Below are 24,566 nucleotides of genomic sequence, written 5' to 3'. Positions count from 1 at the left end.
AGCCTGAATTATATACAAAGTGCAAAGATAAACAACATACAACTATAAAAACAAGTTAATATATAACAACAAGTTGATAACTGGAAAACAATGTTGTGGACCTGGTGTTTTACAAAAATGTATTCTACAGTACATAGCAGGAAACAATTAAGACTGATCAACAGTCAAGATTGATACACAGTAATTATGCTGAACTAATAAAATACATGTTAACGGTTTATTCTTGTGTATCCAGTTCAGTAAACTGTGTGTGTGGGTTGGTATATGTGGTTTACGGGGACATGAATAGTGTACAATGATATGTTTATTATGCTTTAAACATCGGCTTTTCAAAAACATACTAAATAGTACTTTTTCATAGATTAAAGACTGCCAACAGGTTTTTGTGATGGTTAGGGACTGGGGAAGATTGGGGGAATTTAATATACAGTATGTACAGTATAAAATGCATTGTGTCTACCACATGCCAACCTGTGTGTTTGTGTGTGTGTGTGTGTGTGTGTGTGTGTGTGTGTGTGTGTGTGTGTGTGTGTGTGTGTGTGTGTGTGTTCATTGCTATCTTACAGTATTCTCCTGTGTTGTATGTAACAGCTCTTCATAATAAAGAAGTTGATCTACTTCAAAGCAATCACTGGATCTCTCCACCAGCTTGCTCAAAGCCTGTCTGATGTTCTCCTCGCTTTCCTTTCTCTCTCTGGCCTGTTTCAGGTAGTGATAGATCTTCAGAAACACCTCTTCTCCCAGCCTTTGATGCAGTGACCTAAAACATAAATTGAATTCATTTCAATTCAACTCAAAGACCCATATGTAATCAAATACATTTCTTTTAAACAAACTTTCTGAAGTTCCTGTTCTACATGCATCCAGCAGAATTCAGTTTCAGCACTGTGGGAGTTTTGGAGGCGTCCAAGCGGGACGTCTTGTAAAAACAGCCTTCTGACAGGTGTTGGGTATGTGAGCAGGCACCGTGAATCACTTCCACTTCTCAGTGTCAGTCTTATCTCCCCAGCACCTTTGGACCCCTCAGCTAGAAAAAGCTTCATAATAACACAGGGTCTGATCGTTGACTGGGGTGTGGAGGGCACTAGAATCATAATTTAGCATAATTCTTGCTACTAATGGGTGATCTTACTGTATACACTATTAAATAAAACAAATCTGACAGCATTTATGGTAGAACATGGGTATGAAAGGTTTTACAATCCATTCTCTAATCAAACCGAGCTAAGGATAAAGTCTTTATCTTATCAAAGGTAGAGAGTGAGAGGATAGAGTAAAGTAAGTATGGTTTGATGTTTAATTCAAGATAAAAATCCCATTTCTCTCAAACCATTATTCTTTAGAACTAAGAGACAGTAATGCCAAGTTCAGACTGCACAATACTAGCCCAGATTTTGACTTTAAGACAAATGCCTGAAATCACAAATCGGTGCTCGTTCACGCGAGTGACAATCAAACAGTGTGAACTATCAAAGACTCGATCTAAGAGAGTTATATACTGAAATAAAAGTGTCTTTATTTTTGTATGAGTGTTCTTTAGTTTGTCCTTTAAAATTTTGCTGATCTTTAAGATCAAATAAATGTATTCAGTCAGTGTCTTTACTGCATGAGACCGTGTGCTACCCACTGCTATCATGAGATTCATTTAGATACACCTTTTCTTTAAACACCAAATACAAACCATGTCTAACTATATTTTCATTGTGTTATGAAACCCATTGTCAAACATGAGAGAAAAGTACCCGGATGACCTACTACTTCCGGCAAGATTTTGAAGTGCATTTGATGGACACTTTACTATCCCATGAGCCCCCGGGAGAGAAGTCACCCAATAAAGAAGAAGGAGAGAGAAAAAATCATGCTAATATACACTTGTATCATAATGTAAAACTACCAAAAACTCTCAATCCTAATTTTTATCTCCGTAAGAAAATCCGAGATAACCAGACATGAACTCATTGGATTTATTACAAATTATTAATATATTACTGTCAGTGATTCCCTGAGGCTGGAGACTGCAGTGTGCACTGTGAGTTTATACAATTTTCCCTTAAATGTGTGAAATTAATAAATGGTGCTCATAAACGGCTGTTTAAAAAAATCCTCTATTAGAATTAGTAAAATTGTTATACTGATACTATAATTTGTGATGAAAAAATACTAAACATGCAAAAGAGAAGCAAAAGTAGTCTCATATATATATTTTTTAAATAGATGAAATAAACTACCATAACAAATCTATAACTGTTCAGGCATGACAGGCTCATATAAACTTCCGTCACGAAAACTAACCAGCTCAAACTTTGTAATGCCCATGGTACCTCTCAAATAAAAAGTATTAATGTTGGATCTGGACCCATAAGCAGAAAAATTGTCTCATTTATACACCCAAGATTAAATATGCAACCTGCAGGTTTCAATTATAACAGATAAAAATATATGGAAAAGACATGGCCTTTCAAATCTTACTGAAACATTTTGGTTTTGCCTATGTCTGATAAGTGTTAGGAGTAACTCAAAGGCCAAATACGACACAAATATCAGGGTAACACTTTACAATAAGCTTTAAAAAATTAAAACTAGTCAGTGCATTAGGAATCAAGAACTAACAGTTACAGTCTTGTTCAAAATAATAGCAGGACAATGTGACTAACCAGAATAATCAAGGTTTTTAGTATATTTTTTTATTGCTACGTGGCAAACAAGTTACCAGTAGGTTCAGTAGATTCTCAGAAAACAAATGAGACCCAGCATTCATGATATGCACGCTCTTAAGGCTGTGCAATTGGGCAATTAGTGGAATTAGCTGAAAGGGGTGTGTTCAAAAAATAGCAGTGTGGCATTCAATCACTGAGGTCATCAATTTTGTGAAAAAACAGGTGTGAATCAGATGGCCCCTATTTAAGGATGAAGCCAACACTTGTTGAACATGCATTTGAAAGCTGAGAAAATGGGTCGTTCAAGACATTGTTCAGAAGAACAGCGTACTTTGATTAAAAAGTTGATTGGAGAGGGGAAAACCTATAAAGAGGTGCAAAAATGATAAGCTGTTCAGCTAAAATGATCTCCAATGCCTTAAAATGGAGAGCAAAACCAGAGAGACGTGGAAGAAAACGGAAGACAACTATCAAAATGGATAGAAGAATAACCAGAATGGCAAAGGCTCAGCCAATGATCACCTCCAGGATGATCAAAGACAGTCTGGAGTTACCTGTAAGTACTGTGACAGTTAGAAGACGTCTGTGTGAAGCTAATCTATTTTCAAGAATCCCCCGCAAAGTCCCTCTGTTAAAAAAAGGCATGTGCAGAAGAGGTTACAATTTGCCAAAGAACACATCAACTGGCCTAAAGAGAAATGGAGGAACATTTTGTGGACTGATGAGAGTAAAATTGTTCTTTTTGGGTCCAAGGGCCACAGGCAGTTTGTGAGATGATCCCCAAACTCTGAATTTAAGCCACAGTACACAGTGAAGACAGTGAAGCATGGAGGTGCAAGCATCATGATATGGGCATGTTTCTCCTACTATGGTGTTGGGCCTATTTATCGCATACCAGGGATCATGGATCAGTTTGCATATGTTAAAATACTTGAAGAGGTCATGTTGCCCTATGCTGAAGAGGACATGCCCTTGAAATGGTTGTTTCAACAAGACAATGACCCAAAACACACTAGTAAACGGGCAAAGTCTTGGTTCCAAACCAACAAAATTAATGTTATGGAGTGGCCAGCCCAATCTCCAGACCTTAATCCAATTGAGAACTTGTGGGGTGATATCAAAAATGCGGTTTCTGAAGCAAAACCAAGAAATGTGAATGAATTGTGGAATGTTGTTAAAGAATCATGGAGTGGAATAACAGCTGAGAGGTGCCACAAGTTGGTTGACTCCATGCCACACAGATGTCAAGCAGTTTAAAAAAACTGTGGTCATACAACTAAATATTAGTTTAGTGATTCACATGATTGCTAAATCCCAGAAAAAAAATGTTTGTACAAAATAGTTTTGAGTTTGTACAGTCAAAGGTAGTCACTGCTATTTTTTTGAACACACCCCTTTCAACTAATTGCCCAATTGCACAGCCTTAAGAGCGTGCATATCATGAATGCTGGGTCTTGTTTGTTTTCTGAGAATCTACTGAACCTACTGGTAACTTGTTTGCCACATAGCAATAAAAAATATACTAAAAACCTTGATTATTCTGGTTAGTCACATTGTACTGCTATTATTTTGAACAAGACTGTATATACAGCATTTACAAATTTACAAAATGTTGGGTTATTTTCAACCCAGTGTTTATTCAGCATTTTCTTCTCTTCTGCGTCTGTTGTGAAGCGCGTGGGCAAGACTAAAGTCACGTGACTGCAGTGACGCGGATGACGTACGACACGGCTAATGTGTTATCTGGTGCGCCCCAGATGTGTTTTTTTTTTGTGCACCCAGGCTTCGTTTACAGTCTGAGGGAGACAGACGCTGTAAGTTTGAAAAAAAACCTTCGCAAACATGTCTGAGGATAACACGTCATTTGCGTCAATGCAGTCACGTGACTTTAGTCTCGTGCATAAGCTTCGCAACAGATGCAAAAGAGAAGACAATGCTAAATAAAGTCGTAATTTTTGTTATTTTTGGACCAAAATGTTTTTTCGATGCTTCAACACATTCTAACTGACCCACTGTTGTCACATGGTGATGATGCTTTTATTACCTTTCTGAACATGGACAGTATACCGTTATTAGATTTTCAATGGAGGATCAGAAAGCTCTCAGACTAAAATATAAAACATCTTAAACTGTGTTCCGAAGATGAACGGAGGTCTTACGAGTTTTGAACAACATGAGGGTGAGTCATTAATTACATTATTTTCATTTTGGGGTGAACTATCCCTTTAAGAATAGCATTAATAAAAATAAAGAAAGATATAATACACTGTCAGAAAATCCCTATCTGTTACTGGGGTGGTACCCTTATAAATAGTACACATTTGCTCCTAAAGAGTTCATATTAGTACGTCAGAAGTACATATTAGTGCTTCAAACTAAATATTGGTACCCGAAGTATACATATCTGTCCTTGAATAGTACATATTTGGACCACTTTAAAGAGTACTGCATTAATGAGAGCTTGGGACCATTTTTGGACCATATTTTCTGACAGTGTACAAGAGAGTGCATATAAACTGAAGTTTTAAATGATGATTGCATATTAAAAAGGATGAGAGGAATAAAAGACTCAGAGGTTGTGGCCTCCCATGGTGCAAAATCAGATTGAAGTACAGGGGTGAGAGATCTGAGATTAAAAGAAGAACAGGATACTGTTCAGCAGGTCAATCACATGGGGGTAGTGAAGTTTTGAGAGGCATATGTTGCTGAATAAAGACTAAGTAGAAGATGGGTGAAATGAGGCTAATGTATTCTAGATGGGGTCTTAGATCGGGAGGCAAATGTAGAGAAGCAGTCACAGAGCAAGGAAACAAGACACTGATGTGGTGGAGAAATTAGACAGACAGACACACAGACAAGCAGACAGACAGACAGCTTTTTAATAGAAGAGAACTGCAACTGATGTACAGTAATGGCCAATCTTACAGACAATCTAAACACCCTTTTCTCATTTTCTGCATTGATTGTGGAATAAAATCTACGCAAATATGAAACAAATTTATGTAGACTAAACAAAGCTGAGAATATTATACATTACTTACTTTCAAAATACAATATAAAATGCAATTTTCAGGAGTGGGGGTGCATATTGAATTTGTAAATGACAGATGTTGCTGTTGCTAAATGTTATTGAATTTCTGCTGGTGCAGTCTAACAGTGATTACAAGTCACCTGATAGACGAAAAACTGATTTGGATGGGAACTGTAGCTCTTGCAGTTACATATTGATGGGGTTTGGAGTGTCTCATTATGCTAATTAGAAACTATATGAGAAAAGTCATGGCACTGATATGACAATACAGTTACAGTTGGGTTGTGACAAAACCAACTTTTCCATTTCTCAGTAGCACCACTTCTCATTAGTTCTGCTATGGTTACAGTTATTGCACAAGATGTCTGCAATACAACGGGTCATCTGACAGCACCGTCCGTCAGTGGGGAAAAGTCATGCCTCGGGGTTGACACCAGCCATATCATCGGGCATGTCATACAGGTGTCATGCCTGATTGGCAGCAGCCAGGTGCTGATGCTGAGGAACGGCAGGGCTGCGGCAAGGTGAGAGCACGGGGTTCAACGCGCTCAATCCATGGCAGTAATGGGGACCGGGATATGAGTGTGTGTGGTCTGGGATTAAATCGATTGTGCTCCCCTGCCCACTTCAGCGTGAGGTAATTGCTGTCTCCTTCTTTCCACGCTTCTGTGGAGTTTCGCTGTGGGTTTGGAGCACTCCAGCATGATAAAATGAAGAGAGCAAATTATTTCTTTCATGAACTGCATAGGATATGCTTTAGAGTTCACATACAGTGATTTTAAAGTTGCCCGTCCCTTGAAGGTGATTGCAACTTAAAAAATTAATTTTCAATTAGTACCAAAGTATTTGTTTTAGAGACAGCTCAGTTACATTAGTTTAAAATTTACTTGATATGTCAATATAATATGTAGAAAGTCTGTAAAAACCCAGCTAGAGTCATTTTAATGATTCACTTTTTTATACATAAAATCATCCTACATAATGTAAAGAAAATTCTCTGAAAATATAAACTTAATATCTTTAATATTGACTGAGTAAGGTCAAAGATTAAAATTAAATAAAATCAAACTCCTAATCTCATAATTAGACTTTGAGACTTTGAGCCCCTAGTCCGTTGCTAAAAGAACATTATTTTGTGTTTTTGGTGTAATAAAATGTGTTCACCTGGTTTATGCTAAAAAAATTGCCCAGCTATCCAGTGCATTGTGATTGGCCGAATACCTCAAGCCAGAAACGGAAAAAAGTGACAGAGGGATCACACTGTCGGGGCATTCGCGCATTTAAAGCGAAGTAGACGCGCAGAAAAGCAAGCATTTGATGCGCGTCAGAGGCGAAATCTGCTTCTTGTGGGAGGGGCAAGTGCTATGCGGTTGTCTGTTTGCAAGATGGCTGATGTTGATTGTACATTTATCAAGAGAGTAACTGGTTTGTATTTGGCTTACCTTACTATAGGGGGAAAATAGTTTAAACAACGGTGGGAATGCCGCGGGTGGATAAACGTCACGTGACTCAAAAGTGAAATGTGTATTTACAAAGTCCTCACTGACACTCTTCCAAGCGAGGTCCTTTTTATTCCTGTCTCTATAGAAATAAGAACTTGTGTCGTATAGCTCCAGGTGACTGCTCACGAACAATATCAATATCGTTCCTTTATGTTGAATGAGTGACTCCTGGCGGGGGCTGCCGCCACAGCAGCAAGCAGGCTCCTGATTGGTTAACGCGGTGCGAAAATCTGCCAAAGTTCATATTTTTTAACTTGCGGAAAAATGTGTGGAATCGCGTCTACCGCGCCACACTTTTTTGGAAAGCAGAGGGTCTGTTCTTTCATTTAATATGCTGTATGTTTATATATTTAAAGAAGAACATTTTCTGGAAGGCATTAAACTTGTTTTGAAAATCATAAAAATGCTGGCGCTGGCTGGCAAACTTTTTAAAAAAAAAGATGGCGGAGAAAGAGTAAAAAGAACACTGTAAAAAAATTCCGTAGAAATTACAATGGTATTGCAGCTGGATTGCCGGTAATTTACCGTAGATTTAAATTTATGTTATTTACTGGCAAGAATTTGTTCAAAATTAAATAAATTTTAAATATTAACAAGTCTTTATCTTTACAGAATAAAACTATACAATAACAGCCTCATGCAAAGCATTCTGGGAACCAGAAATCATCATCAACCTTTTTCTGTTTTTTGCTTCAGATTTTGTTTACCAGAATGTTTTGCTTGATGCCGTTTTTTTAGTTTTACTCTGTAAAGACAAAGACTTGTAAATGTTAAATGTTCATTTAACTTTGAACAAAATGTTGCCAGTAAATTACATAAATTTAAATCTACGGTAAGTTACCGGCAACCCAGCTGCAATTTCTACGGTGAAGTAGAATACATTGGAAATGTAATAAAGAACTTCAATATTTAATAACTACCATTATTTAATAAAAAATGTGTAAATGCAATTTAAAATGATGAACTTATTGAGTGTTTTATGTTGTTTTTGTAAATTGTTATATTACTTTGAACTATTTATTAATGGATTAATATTTCATTTCTACATTATTTTTATAATCTCACTTTTTATTGCCTAGTGAAATGTTACATAATGATTTTTTTGTAACTTTGTCCATTCATTCATAGATTCATTAATGAATTTCCAAACAAATCTATTAATTGCTATTTTTATTGTCCATGTAGTTATTAAATATTATAGTTCTTTATTACATTTTGCATGACTCTTGTGGTCCTCCATATCTCATGAACGCTACGATTGCAAATGGAAGCTAGTTATTTGAGCTCTTTCCCCAGCATTGACAAGTTATCTCGTCAATTAAGAGAAATCGCTTTCCTGCCAATGACGAGTTTTTACAGCAAGACATATTTCCGCTATTATCAACTAAGGCGCTCTTACACATTAGTGAAGCTTTCACTATTTAAAAAAACAGTAAAAACTCTGTGTTTGTTTTGATGATCGCTATGAATATGATCTCTAACAAAAGTCCTTGAAAAAATGCAATTAACCTTGTTAAAATTAAATTCGTTTTTATAAGAAACCTACACATATTTGAGAGGTGATTAAAGTAAACTATTAAAGATAGGATACATGTTTTTTTTAAAGGAGAGGGTCTGATTTATATATTTAGAGAACATTTTCTGGAACACATAAAAAAATTTAAAATCATAAAAATGCTGGCACTGGCTGGCAACTTTTTTAAAAACGCTGGTGGGGAAAGAGTAAAAAGAAGTAGAATACGCTGGAAACAGATGCATCTCGTTAAAACGCTACGATTGCAACCGAAAGCTAGTTATTTGAGCTCTTTCCCCAGCATTGACAAGTTATCTCGTCAATTAAGAGAAAACGCTTTCCTGCCAATGACGAGTTTTTACAGCAATCCATATTTCCGCTATTATCAACTAGGAGTCGCACTTACACATAACTAATTCAAAAACAGTAAAAACTCTGTATATGTTTTGATGATCAATCTGAACATGATCTCTAACAAAGGTCCTTTACAAAAATGCAATTAACTATGTTAAAATTAAATTTGTTTTTATAAGAAACCTACACATATTTGCGAGGTGATTAAAGTAAACTATTAAAGATAGGATACATGTTTTTTTAAAGGAGAGGGTCTGATTTATATATTTAGAGAACATTTTCTGGAACACATAAAAAAACTGAAAATCATAAAAATGCTGGCACTGGCTGGCAACTTTTTTAAAAAACGCTGGTGGGGAAAGAGTAAAAAGAAGTAGAATACGCTGGAAACAGATGCGTCTCTTTAAAACGCTACGATTGCAACCGAAAGCTAGTTATTTGAGCTCTTTCCCCAGCATTAACAAGTTATCTCGTCAATTAAGAGAAAACGCTTTCCTGCCAATGACGAGTTTTTAAAGCAATCCATATTTCCGCTATTATCAACTAGGAGGCGCTCTTACACATTAGTGAAGCTTTCACCATTTAAAAATCAGTAAAAACTCTGTATATGTTTTGATGATCGATCTGAATATGATCTCTAACAAAAGTCCTTTACAAAAATGCAATTAACTATGTTAAAATTAAATTTGTTTTTATAAGAAACCTACACATATTTGAGAGGTGATAAAAGTAAACTATTAAAGATAGGATTAATTTTTTTTTTTTTTTGAAAGCAGAGGGTTTGAGGGTCTGGTTTATATATTTAAAGATATATTTTATATATTTTTCTTACAATATCAGAAAGCCTTTATTAACCCCCTGGAGCCGTGTGGATTACCTAGAAACAACTTTTTGTGTTGTACCATTTTGAAGCAAGGAACATCCAGGACATTTTCTAATATATAATATATCAGATCAATTTTGTTGATCTGAAATAAGATAATCATATACATAGAGGATGACTTATGGGTGAGTAAATCATAGTGTAATTTTCATTCTTGCCTGAAGTATGTCATAAAGTACATTACTTGTGTTTTTCTACAAACTGCCTTTTGCTTTTACAAAACAAAGTGCCTCATTAGGATATAATTAAAACAGTAAACATGTCCTTCCTCTATAAAGGACAAAGATGAATGCACCAGTAATAAAGTTTAGACGTGGTAAACAGAAGCAATCAGGCTCTGTTATTATGACTCGCGTCACTGTCAAAGAGCCAAGAATAAAGAGGTATAATCGAGAGACCTTTGGGGTCCGAACAAACATCAGCAAGTTAATGCTGCTCATTGTTTTCATATAAATGTGGCGTTCCTTTCCAAGTCGACAAATTTAAAACATACACTTAGACACAAACATACACAAAGTCTCTTCACAGTTGATTAGTGGAGGTAATCAAGACCGAGCTGCTGTTATACTCTCAGCGTGATAAACGCAAACCTCCACTTCCTGACCAACTACAGCACAGAGGCTTTTCTCCGCAATCACCGTTCTTCTATAGAAGAACCCAAGGAGCCTGCACAACAACAAAAGCATAATGACTTACAAGCATCTATGGCTCTGGGCTGTTACGCCTCCGATTTCACCTTGGACTTTTCACAGATGCACGAGTTCACAACTATAATGAAAGGGTGCCTGTGTTTTTGTGAACGTATGTTTCCTGATATAGCTTTGTTCAGCTGTTTTCGTGGGTCTTAATGAGCTGCAGTCAACAAAAGCAGATCAAGGGGAGATGCGATAATGCACATCAACAAGATCGAGGTGAGTTGGGTGTTGTAATCTCAAACGTGTCAAACAGCATTTGGTGGAGAAGATCTCTGAGTGCTGTCCTGAAATTACCTACAGTATAGCACTCCCCAAATACTATAAGCATATAATTATAGCTAACACTATGCATACCGAACACGAGTAGTACGTATAACCCATTTGGCTAGTGTGATCACGGTGTTGTACGCTTAAGCTACCCTGGTACAATTTGCAGTGGTAGTCTCTAGCAAGGTTCGATTTGATTCAGGAGAGTGCAGTTCAGTTAGGTTAAGTATTATATGAGTGCGCCCTAAAGAATGCCTGAGTGGTCAAGACTCAAGGATATCTAACATTTTCAATGTAAGAGCATGCCGGTCTACAAATGAAGCGCATGGGTTTAAATTCCACTTCTGACAAGTGGCTTTTAGATAGAATGGTTTTCCAAGAAAAAAATCTAAATGAGTTATATAAGGGGCAAACAAAGACCAACCAAGATTAAAAGCATCCATTTATATGTCAAGGTCGAGCACTGACATAATTGAAAGCAAAGAACTTAATCACCACTGATGTTAGCCACAAAGAGCTTAATGGTTAGCAACCAACTCCGTTTATTCTGTTGTCTATGGTGACTCAAGAATTCAAGACGTACTATGATCAAATTCGTGCTCATAAGGTATCATTATACTCAACAGGGATCTGACCCAAGCACATGGGGTTATAATGGGGTTAATGTGAACTGTAGTTTTCAAAATGTATATCCTAAATTGCTATAGGTGTAGACTTGACCAATATATTAAAGGCAGGATAGGCAGGAATTATCAAAAAAAACTGTTTTACAAATTTGTTTAAACTGTCTTTATATACCAATACATAAGTAAAATGTAAGTTCTCTGAAAAAGAGAGTATAAAAATCGAGTGTCTGTAGACTTCTCACGACAGCTAATTTTTCCATTCACTCCACCCCCTACCTTCTGGGTGTCTTCTAAAGCCACGCCCCCAAAACACATGAATGCGCGGCGCTGACCGGCTCTGCTGGGGAGAAGCATTTACCTCAGACGAACGGAGAGGAAGGAGCGCGGTGCATGTAGTAACATCATGTCACAATCACATGTAATAATACACCTAACTTTATCACTTTGAATATAAACAAATAGGATGGCTTTTAGTACTCACTATTAAGCCAGTGTTTTGCATGGAAGAGTTTCCGTGATGAAAGCATTGTTGACTCGGATGAGGACTACACTCTGGAGACAATACCGCTACCGCATCGAACACTCGAGGAAAAGCCACGCGATATTTACTCTCGTTTGATTTCTTCGTTTATTCCTTTGTTGCCTCATTTAAAAAGTGGAGTTGCAGCCCTCAACTGATGTTTATGTTGTCATTTTGTGTATTGGCCACAAGTTGTGTGACTGCAGTACCAGTTTTAGCCACAAGTTTTGTGATTGCAGTACCAGTTTTGGCCACAATCCTACTTACTGTTCCTTTAAAGGTCCGACGTATGGAAAAATCCCACGTTTGTTGTTGTTTTCCTCAACTGGCGCATACCTGTGACGCAAACACGCACATGACGAGAGCCACTTTTGCATTTTTACCCTTTAGACGGGAACGTCACGGTAGATCGTTTATAAGATTTCCACTCTAGAGGATGGTTTCACTTTTTTGCGTTTTTAAGCCTCAAAAATGCCATCACAGTGTAAACGAAAGGCATATCTGATAAAATATTTTTAAGTTTTTACCCAAGCGTTCTCGTGTAAACAGGCCTTTTGTTTCTTCAGTAGAACACAAATGTAGATTTTCATGCATAGAACACAAATGTAGATTTTCATGCACCTGAAGTTGTTTTGCAACCCGCCATTGGACATTACAAGAATATGACGGTGATGTGAACGCGATTATTGCTTTGGGGATAGTGTTGTATTAGAGGTAAAAAAAAATGATATAAATACGGTTCGGAAACCGATCGTTTTGTGTCTTAGGACATCGATGTGTCGTCACGAGCCGCAAATTTGGATTTGTCTGTGCATCAGATTTTGTTACCATCCACATGCATTATACAACTGCCAGACTAAAAAACAGTTGGAGTTAAAAATCTACATTTGTGTTCTACTGAAGAAACAAAATCACCTACATCTTGAATGGCCTGGAGGTAAGCTGATCAACATGAAATTTTTATTTTAAGATTAACTATTCCTTTAAGAAATGCTACACTGTAAAAAATAAATTGTTGGCTCAATGAATTATTTTTTAGTAACTAGTTCCACAGAAATTTTACGTTCACTCAATTTCTGACTCCAAAGTGTTACCTGGATTGATGTTTTTTAGTTGGCCCAAACTTGACTCAAATATAAAAAAGTATGTTTGCTCAACTAGCTTTATAGTTCATTCAACTAAAATGTTTTAATCAGTTGAATCTTTAAAAACTTACAGCAAAGACTCTGTCAATTAAAATTTAAGTATTTACTCAATGTTTTATGTGTTACTTCAATTAATTTTTATTATTTGGGAATTTTTAATAAACTTTTTAAAATTATTTATAAAATAATTTATGCTGGTGTTGTTAACAAATAATTAACTTCAGTCACATAAAAACAAAAGCTTTATTCACTTATCATACAGACTGAACATACAGAATTAAGTCTTCTTTAAATAGAGGGCATAAAACAGTCCAAAAAGCACTCCAAAGTCAGTCAGAACATCTGCAGGGTCATTTAGAAGAACTTCTTTTGCCATGTATCCCTCTGGTGTGCCTCTCACATTATCTCCACTCTGGCTTGATAAACAGAGGAATATAAATACATACATAAATACATGTTTAATATAATAAAGCTTGACTGTGAAAGACTTTATACCCAAAAATTGCCAAATTTCCCTCAGACATCACACGTAATTGAATTAAACACTATTGGGCGGTTTTCTCGGACAGGACTTATCACTGACTAAAATACTGACATCTCTTAACATATGAGTGCTATTGTTTTGTCTCAAAATGCACGGCAGTATTGTATTTTATAAGGTTTGTTTGTAAAAATGTCCCAATTATAATTAATACGCAGTCCTAAACCCTGTCCGGTAATCTTAACTAAAATAGCTCCACTTTAACTTGGACACATAACATAACACACCTTTATATAACTTATATCTTTACAAAAACGTCGAGTATTTGCGTCTTTGCCAATTAATATAGTCTAAAATTAGCATTTATTTACAAACACTTACCTGACGTGAACTTGAGGAAACGGCTAATGACTTGTGTGTCGTTGTGGGAAACAGTGAGTGATTCCGGCTGTGACATGCGGAATGATCTCAGATGAAATGACCTGTGATTCAGATCCTTCTGGGTTAAGTTAAGACATTTTAAATTAAAAACTCACGCACATACTGTACATACACACACGCGCACACGGGTACACACACGAGTATATTTAGAAGTTTTATTTAAGATTGTTATGATATTGGGACTATTTCTCCACCCGCTCCTTCACCTCTGAAGTTCAAATTCGCATGCAGTCCGGTTATAACAAAAGTAAAAGATATGAAATATCATTCAACAGCGATATCAATTAAGTGCAATCCTAAATTATGATTTAAAACATACCGGTAAACCTTTTATTATTAAATATAAGAAATTAAAATGAATTAAATCACATGTTTAAACGCCACAGAGATATCAGAGCCAGCAGTCGATTTCTGATGCCCTTGCCGAGGAGAGCCTGCGCTGGGCGGGGTGTGAGCGCTTAAGTGTCGGTGATTTTCTGGAGCTCATATGGAGCTCATCTCCGTCCGAAAGTGTCTGAGCACATTTTTAAATAGACGCTATCTTTATTAACCGACTGCATATTTAAACATAAAACACATACATTCACGCCTGAACAACTCTTACAATTACATTTTGTAACCAAATAACAGTAATATTATGAGCATTTTGTTGTCAGGAAACATAGCTGTCATAAGTCCACAAATTTACCAGATTTGTCTTAATTAGTTCAGTCAACACTAGCCATTCTGATGTTGATTGGATTTGAAAATAACCATTCATTTAATGTTTTAAACACAGATTTATCTAGACTTAAAATAATATGTCTTCTCAACTAGCTCAAACAAAAAAATTGGTTTAACTTATATATTTTTGCTCGTCCAACATTTCATTAATTGGATTTTTTACAGTGTAGGTTATTTTCAACCCAGCTTACATCAGAAATGGACAAACACAGTCTTTGCGTTAAATTAACTTAGAAAATGTTTATATTTGACCCATTTTGGGTTGAAACAACCCAGCATAGGTTCAATTATTTTTCATCTTTTTTTGACCCAACGCTGGGTTGAAATTAACCCAGCATTTTTTTGAGTGTATGCATCTTTTCTAAAAGTGTGAATACTTTAATCATCTGAAACATGATTGGGAAATGTAGGACTTTTTAGATGCAAAGGTAATACAAAAAAGCACACTTGAACTGCCAAAAACTGCTGATATTATTGGCTACAACCCATTTTCTCAAAACAAGATTCAGCATTCTTAAATGCATAGGTAAAAAAAGAATTTTTTTTAAATAATTTAATTATCCATAGGTACGTTTACATGCAATCAAATAGTCCGTTTGTAATCGTATTGATGGCTCAATCGTATTGAAAAGCCTTCATGTAAACACATTAGTTAGTATTAGTATTGAATGTCCATTTGGGATGGTTCTGATACGCGAATCTGACAACCCTGGCTGTGCGCTTGCGCAGACGTTCGGTTCGGATTATATAGAATGTAAACAAACATTTTAATCAGATTGCAATCAGGGTGCATGTAAACTGTATCGTCATAACCTTCAATCGTATTAAATTCAGTCGGATTGACAAAATTTTGTGCATGTAAACACAGCCCTTGAGTTGTTACAAACCTGTATAAATGTATTTTTTTGCTGAATATAAATGTAGATGTTTGTAAACAAGCAGGAAAGGAGCACCATTGACTTTCATAGTAGGAAAGAAAAATACTATGAAAGTCAATGGTGCTCAAAAACGGGTACAAACATTGCTCAAAATATCTCCCTTTGTGTTCTGCAAGGCAAATACATTTTTACAGGTTTGTAACAACTAGAGTAAATAATGACAGAATTACATTTTTTGGATGAACTCTCTTTAACTCATTCCCCGCCATTGACGAGTTATCTCGTCAATTAAGAAAAAAATTTGCATTGTTCCTGATGAGTTTTTATGGTTATCTGTAATACCGCGTAATACTAGATGGCACACTTACCCAATTTATAAAAAAAACTTTATTAATTTAAATTTAATATAAAATTTACACTCCTTGTATGTTTTGATAGTCATTCGGAATCTGATCTCTAACAAAATTCCTTCACAAAAATGCAATAATTTCAGCTTTTTGCTAAAAAAAAATTATATTTGAAGAAAAATATCCATATTTAAGAGTTTATAAGCAGAGAAAAATAAAACATAGATAGGATAAAACTTTTTTCTCGTTTTGTTTGTTTGTGTGTTTGAAAGCAGAGGGTCTGTTCTTTATATTTGTATGTTTATATATTTTAAGAAGAAAATTTCCCTGGAATTCATTTTGTGAAACTTTTGTGAAAATCACAAAAATGCTGGCTGGCAACTTTACAAAAAAAAGGCTGGCGGGGATTGAGGGATAACAAGACTTTTTGAATCTAACAAAGGGGTTACAGAAAAAAGGATACTGAAGAGATACTGGATGTTCCCTTGGTTGAAAAGTACTTCAGCACTACTCCAGTATCATTAACAGCTGTAAATGTCTACAAACGTGTGAATTTATTCCGTACGAATAAGAGAAAAGGACCTGCATCTGGACCTGTAAGACTGCACAGTCGTCGAGCAGCTGACGACAGCCCGTGTCGAGAGCCGTGCTGTAAAAGCAGCTGTTGTAAATTGCTACCTGTGCTCTTTCCCTCCTCCTCATCTTTATGCTCTTATGAGACTTGCCGTGAAGGAGTTGACAACCTCTAATTCCTGCCCTCGCAGGAAGAGGGCTTCTGTTATTAATATCTTCAGCCCACACTTGGTGGGGAGCCACAATCATCAGAAGAAAATCTGCTAAAACTAAAGCTCAACCAAACATATGATAAGTGTAAAGTACAGTACGATACTGATCTTTAAAAATATGCAAAAATAAGAGCCCCCATGCACAGCACCCCCACATGTTAAATAAACTAGCCCCATATATCACACGTGACACGTCAAGCACAACCTAATATTAAAACATATCTAGCTCAATATACCGCAGGGAGGTTATGAAGGTTGTTTGGTTACACATAGGTGTGCAGATATTGATGTGTACAAAAAGACCAATAAAGGCACCCTTTTATTGTTAAAGGATTCTCAAATATTTGTTCAGGTTATGAAACACTGTCCAGAGGGAACTTAATTTAATTTTGAATTCATAAAATAGTCATATAACGCTTGAAATGAATCACGCACTATGTAAACATAGACTAAAAATGGAAATATTTGATACGCATAATACATACAACTGAAATATGCATAAAGGATAAAAGAAAATAATCACATAGTCCTTGTAACAGAAATAAGCACTGCCAAAACAATTATGAACCAACGCTCAAATTTTTAATAGGATTGAATAAACGTTTGTCAGCTGCATTGACGTAACCGCCAGAAAAAGTATGTGCTTCATATTTACACCCGGCTGAGAATGTACAGTACTATTTTTCTAATTTTTTTGTTTCTGGCTCATGCAAGGTTTAGCTCTGAGCCACACATCTGCCGGGCCCGGTGAGGATCAGGCTTTAGGGAAAAGAGAGTGCAGGAGTTTCTGGTTTAAAAGCCTCTGAAAAACAAAAAGCTAAACTAACTTCAAAACTGTGTCAAACAATATGCTGCTTGCAGTTGCAGGTGAATTATATCAAATTCTTGTTTTCAGAAAGCTTTGAACAGGTCAACATTTCTCGATCTTTATGTGTTAGATGACTCACAGAATGTGAGCAGTGATGTCTTGCCTAGCAGACGATGTGAGGTACCTGGTGAATAAAACAATCTTATGATGAGGTCAGGTATGGGGCACTTACTCTCTCATTCTTTGAATTCTGCTCTCAGCCATGCTGCTATTGATGCTGCTTGTTCCTAGAGAGCCAGGAAGAGGCTTCAGATCCTCAGTATCAGATCCTGAAACACACAATACATACACTCTTAGAAGTTGGCAGCTACGTAATGCGATTGAAGAAACATTTTTGGCTGTATGGTTCTATAAAGAACCTTTAACATCTAAAGACAATTTTGAAACTTTTTTAAACTGCTCACAAAATGGAGGCAGGAAGCGGGGACAAAGTACTTTTAAGGAAGTCACATCTTGCGAGTATGAAATATCTTTGGCAGGACTCACATTAAATCAATCTTCACATTAAATCAATCTTCTAATGACTTACCAAAAATTTTTCGAGACACAGTCGATCACTTTAAGTCTAAACTTAAGACATTATTCTTTAACAAACCATTCACATAAAATGTCAAGTAAATGTACCAGCAATAGTTAGTTTGTCCAGAACAAAGCATTCACATAACTCATCTGGGTAATATACTTATGCCGCAATAGTTAGCCTGTCTGGAACTCAGTGGATTTTAAGCCACAATACTGTATTACACTTGCATTACATGCGAACGGTCCCTATGCTAATAAGATTCTGTTTCTCTCTCCCTGTCTCGTCCTAGACCCCTAGGACAATGAGATAAACAGACCCAGTTCCTGTTGCTGTGAAGGTCATCACACAACTGATCTACTGGCTGTCCTTCAACGTGATGCCAAGCCGATTTATATATATAAATATATATGTATCTCTCTCAAGGGTTTTTCTCCTCCTAGGAGTTTTCTCACAGGATTTTTCTCCTAGGGTTTTTTTTATCCCCTGGAGAGTCTGCCAACATTGGCTTAACTTAGCACTTTCCTGTATACATTACGTTATTACTACGCTCGCTTGTACGGTTTATTCTTAGACGCTTTATTCTGCTTCTTATATTGCAGGGCTCCAGACTAACTTTTTTCACTAGGAGCACAGTGGCCCCCAACTGAAAATTTTAGGGGCACAACGAGAAAATTTAGGGGCGCACACTTCTTATATTACAGGGCTCCAGACTAACTTTTTTCACTAGGAGCACAGTGGCCACCAACTGAAAATTTTAGGGGCACAACCAGAAAATTAAGGGGTGCACACCTTAAAAAAATGTTGTGCGCCCCTAAATTTTCTGGTTGTGTCCCTAAAATTTTCAGTTGGGGGCTACTGTGCTCCTAGTGAAAAAAGTTAGTCTGAAGCCCTGTAATATAAGAAGTGTGCGCCCCTAAATTTTCTCGTTGTGCCACTAACATTTTCAGTGTGTGCTCGCATCTCATGAGTATGTGTGTTTGTGTGTTTGCGTGCGTGTGTGCTCGCGTCTCATTGATTATTTCATTGCTCATTTCATTGATCATTGACGTGCCCCTTCCACGTTTAATGTATAAAAAATACGGAGGGTGGGGGAGGCAAATTTACTGGTCGCACATGTGCGACTGGATGTAAAATTCAGTTGGAGCTCTGTATTATCTATCGATTATTCTGTGTTTTTCCCTACATCTTTTCACGTAAAGCTGCTTCGAAACAATTAACAATTGTGAAAAGCCCTATATAAATAAAATAGAATTGAACATTAAATGATTTTCATTTCTAATTTACCCAGATTTTCCCCTCCTTAGAATCTGAGAGAAAACCTGGTTCTTATGTTCGGCTCATTTTACTATGTAATGTGTGACGTTTACAGATAAAATCTTACATCTCGCAAGAAAATTGGGTCCGCCCAGATCGTATCAAACATGTTTAATATTTTAAACAGCACCAATGGTCCGATTTGCGATTTTACATTTGCTTTGGTGTGTAAGTGTGTATTAGTACATGTTAACGATATGCAAAAGGTACAAACCCCAAAGTAAACGAAGACGCGAGTTTTCGTCTCCAAAGTAAATCTCTTTTCTTGGTATATAACAAACACACGGATTGTAGGAAACAGTTTACTTTCTGAGATTGGTGATGTAGTAAAGACTGACATTATCATAATTCCTCCCGCTTCGGACTCACAGCCTGTTAACTCCTGTTAGCAATCGAATCTTTCAAACATGGTAAGGAGCGTCACATTTCCGGCTGACGTCAGAGGTATTCAGACCAAACACAACATACAGGTTAGCTGGCCAATTAGGAACAGTTTTGTACAAAATCTGTGCATTTAAGGAAGAAAGGGAAATCTGGACAGTGTTTCCCATACATTGATTTATTTGTGGTGGCCCACCACAGAATCAACACTGGCCCCCACAAATAGAATTTTCATGATTCCCATTAACATTTTTATTTCACTACTTAAAACAGCTTAATTCGGCTTAAAATATAATTTGATAAATAATACGGATCAAATACAGATACAGATCAAAGAGTAGAAGTGAAACATATTTCAGGTGCCAACACTAAATCAAACGCAAACACGACATGATGACGTCACATATATGCTAATTAGCGGGTGACGTCATCACCACCACAGTCTCTCAAAATCCTGTGGGAATCACTGCTGGAGCTACAAAAATGTACGGTATGTTAAAAATAGTGTGTTTTTAACCATAAACCATGCAAACACATTGTATTATACCAAATACACAAATAACGTTTTTTTAGCAATGAAATAGGTGCTCCTTAAATCAGAATGATTACGTCTGTATTTTCACAACAACCAAGAGAGTAAAACTTCTTAAATGTCTTCTTAAACGCCATTGATGAGTAATCTATTTAGTTAAGAGAAAACATTTGCCCTGTTCCTGATTAATTTTATGTTACTCTGCAATACTGCAATTAGCCACTTGCCCAATTTATGAAAAAACTGAATTATTTCAAAACGTTATTTGCTGATTTTAAACTCTGTGTATGTTTTGATTTTCATTCTGAATCTGATCTCTAACAAAATTTCTTCACAAAAAATGCAATTATTTCAGCTTTTTGCTAAAAAAATACTTATATTTAAGAGTTTAGCAAAGAAAAAATATATAGATAGAATGAAAAAGTTTTTTCCCTGTTTTGTTTGTTTGTGTGTTTGTAAACATTTGAAATATTTGTTCTTTCATTTGAAATATTTGTATGTTTATATATTTTTAGAAGAACACGAACGGGGCTTATCGTAGTCCAAGACTAAAATGCATGTTTGAGTTAGCCTGGTTAAAACCAGACCATTCTCAGTAGTAACTGAGTTATGGTCTGGCAAAGCTTCATAGACAAATCATTTCCAAAGGGGCGTCAATAATGGACGTCTCTCAAATGGCTCTGTGTCTAATTGGATAGACCTAAAACTAATCACAGCAATGAAGGAGATGACGTAAACAAAAAGGGAAAGTTTAAATCGCTTAAAACAGACACGATAGCTAATTCAAAAGAGTGATGTTCCACGGCGGCATACATCTTTGTAATGTACAAAATCTGCATCACCGTCGCTGCGCTGTCGTCATCGTGTGAAGCCCGCCCCAACGTTTATGATTGTTGCCGCGATTTCTCGAAATTAGAAATGGGCTTGAATGGCCTCTTTGCCAGACTACTTGCAGAGCAAAAAGGCTTAGAGAACAAAGGAAGTGTTTGTTTGTAAGTTTATTGGAAAAGTTACAGTGAAGTAAAACAAAATGTGACATTTTTATAGCCCAACAAAGCAGAGTTTACTTAACCGACATCATTTTAAAGAATGATGGAGGACAGTTAGTGACAGACATTTTACACAGATTCTTACAGAGGTCTGTTAAAGTTTCTGAGTTTAAGCTACAATCTTTTGAATGAAGTCAGAGCTGTGAAAGTGGAGCTCAAGCAGAAAGCAGCATTTCAGAGCTGTCAGCCACAGTGACATATGCTTTACGGTTCACAAAGCCATGCCAGATTGTGTGTTTGAAAAGTCAGCCGGTGATAAGGGACACAGAAATCATGTGTCATAGCACTTTGTGCATTGTGTAGTGTACAACAACTCTGTGTTTGTGTAAATAATACCATTGGTCTTTTACTAGCATATATGATAAAAAACACTGTATATTCATCCATTGAATGGGTTGTTATTGCCGCATGCTAACAAAAATTTATATTTCTCCTAATTCCTGCTTAGTCACTTAGTTCAACATGCATGCATCCCCTTACGAAAAAGAAGTTTATTCAAGTGTGCTTAAAGTATACTTCTTTTAAACTTAAAATAAGAAAGTATACTTTCAGTTTACTTTTTATGTACTTTTCTAAAATGTACTTTAGGTCTTTCTCAGAAATATACTTAAATTGTAATAAAGTATACTTGACCTATACTGACAGAAATGTCTAAGTATATTTGGCCTATACTTGTTTACTGACATATACTTATATAGTATAAAGTAATGAATGAATGAATAGCCCTGGTGAAAAATAAATATACTTTATTGTATTTCAAGTATATTTAACTTTGCAATATACATTACAAATATACTTAGAAAGAAATTTACTACTTTGAATATATTGAAAGTATGCTTACAACATATTTGCTTACAATTAAACTTTTAACATATTTCAAAATAATTATAATTTAGTATATTTTCTAAAATTATACTTTAAAAAAATATACTTGGAGATAAAGTTCTGTGCAATTTTTAAAGTATAATAATTTGAACTTATTTTAAAGTTTACTTTAGGTATACTTTATCTGTTAAAGTTATCATTATAATAATGCACTAACAGCATATTTATAAAATACATTATTTAGCATCCTTTAGAAACAGTATATTTTAAGTACATTTTGAAAGTATATGTAGTGTACAAATGTATATTATCTTTATGGAGAATCTTTAGTGTTAGTAAACTAGGTTATTAATTTACTGCTGCAGGTATACTTGCAAGTATTCTTTTACTATACTTTTAGTTAACTAGTACTCATACTGAAAGTGAACATGCAATTGTTCTGTTAGTGTACTCTTATTAAACTAGTAAGTTACTAATTGTGTGCTGCAGGTATACTTGCAAGTATTCTTTTACTATACTTTTAGTTAACTAGTAGTGTACTAGTCATACTGAAAGTGTACATGCAAGTGTTCTGTTAGTGTACTCTTAGTAAACTAGTAAGTTACTAATTGTGTGCTGCAGGTATACTTGCAAGTATTCTTTTACTATACTACTTTACTACTTTAAGTGAACTTAACATCATACTATAAATATATATACATTGCACTTAAAGTACAATATGTTCCTGTGTATTAATTTTTATACTTGACATATACCTTTTAATTGTACTTTCAATTTGAAGCTAAATCTTTCGTATGCTATCAGTGAGCTAATCAAACAAAAATAATAAATAAAAAAATGCCAAATATTGGATCATTTTGGATCTTCGGGACGGAACTGCATCACATACAGGAATGCTACTGTAATGGAAATCATAACATGGGCTCCAGAAAACATTGTCAGTGGACACAATCCACTGTGCCATTCGCCGTTGACAGCTAAAACGCTATAGGTCAAAAAAGAAGCCATATCTAAATATGATCCAGAAGCACAGGCGTTTTCCCTGGGCAAGGCTCATTTTAAAATGGACTTTGGCAAAGTGGAAAACTGTTCTGTGGTCCAACGAATCAAAATCTGAAGTTCTTTTTGGAAAACTGGGACGCCATTTCATCCGGACTAAAGAGGACAATGACAACCCAAGTTGTTATTAGCGCTCAGTTCAGAAGCCTGCATCTCTGATGGTTTGGGGTTGCATGAGTGCGTGTGGCATGGGCAGCTTACACATCTGGAAAGGCACCATCAATGCTGAAAGGTTTATCCAAGTTCTATAACCACATATGCTCCCATTCAGACGTTGTCTCTTTCGGGGAAGACCTTGCATTTTCCAACATGACAATGACAGATCACATACTGCATTAATTACAACATCAAGACTGCGTAGAAGAAGTATCTGAGTACTGAAATGGCCAGCCTGCAGTCCAGATCTTTCACCCATAGAAAAGATTTGGTGCATCATGAAGAGGAAGATGCGACAAAGAAGACCTAAGACAGTGGAGCAACTAGAAGCCTGTATTAGACAAGAATGGGACACCATTCCTATTCCTAAACATTGGTCCTCCTCCAGCTGTTCCTTATATGTACATTTAACTTTTCCGGCCTCTTATTGCTACCTGTCCCAACTTTTTTGGAATGTGTAGCTCTCATAAAATCCAAATTGAGCCAATGTTTGGCATGACATTTCAAAATGTCTCACTTTCAACATTTGATATGTTATCTATATTTTATTGTGAATAAAATATAAGTTTATGAGATTTATAAATTATTCCATTCCTTTTTTATTCAAAATTTCTACAGTGTCCCAACTTTTTCTGATTTGAGGTTGTATATGTATCTATATATATGGCTGAATCCCCTGAAAATTAACTTTCGTTCTGGACTCCATTTCCCACAATCCCTCATACCTGGACTGATTATTCTGCCACCTGAAGCTCATTGGACAGCCTATATAAACTCTCTGGAAACATTCAGTTAGCGCAAAGTCTTGATTTGTACCGGCTGTCATTGCTGAGCGGTTTGCCTGCCTGACATTGCTGTTGTTTGACCTTGCCTGTTGGAATATGAGTGTTTAATAAAAACCTGCAGATGTATCCTCAGTGTCAAAGTGCTTTGTTACACAAGCAGCATACAATAAGTAACCTACTAGTTTACTAAGAGTACACTAACAGACAACTTGCATGTACACTTTCA

At 36.0% G+C, this 24,566-nt stretch overlaps 1 protein-coding gene across 6 annotated transcripts in view; it reads right to left on the bottom strand.

Moving 5' to 3' along the window:
- Positions 1–472: 472 nt before the first annotated feature.
- The window catches only part of nek11 (NIMA-related kinase 11), an 83,124-nt gene continuing 59,030 nt past the window's right edge, over positions 473–24,566 (bottom strand). For 5 of the 6 annotated variants that reach the window (XM_055210933.2, XM_055210932.2, XM_055210935.2 and 2 more), the window contains 2 exons: positions 17,889–17,985; positions 473–760 (listed from right to left, as the gene is read on the bottom strand). In XM_055210933.2, the coding sequence (XP_055066908.2) occupies positions 556–760; positions 17,889–17,985 (302 nt within the window). In that variant the 3' untranslated portion in view covers positions 473–555. The remainder of the gene's footprint in view (positions 761–17,888; positions 17,986–24,566) is intronic. The other variant, XR_008645757.2, reaches the window with a different exon arrangement.

Source organism: Misgurnus anguillicaudatus, chromosome 10 (genome assembly GCF_027580225.2).
Source record: "Misgurnus anguillicaudatus chromosome 10, ASM2758022v2, whole genome shotgun sequence".
NCBI classification, from domain to species: Eukaryota; Metazoa; Chordata; class Actinopteri; order Cypriniformes; family Cobitidae; genus Misgurnus; species Misgurnus anguillicaudatus.
Note: the sequence above shows the minus strand (reverse complement) of the source record. Positions and strands in the feature narration are given on the sequence as shown.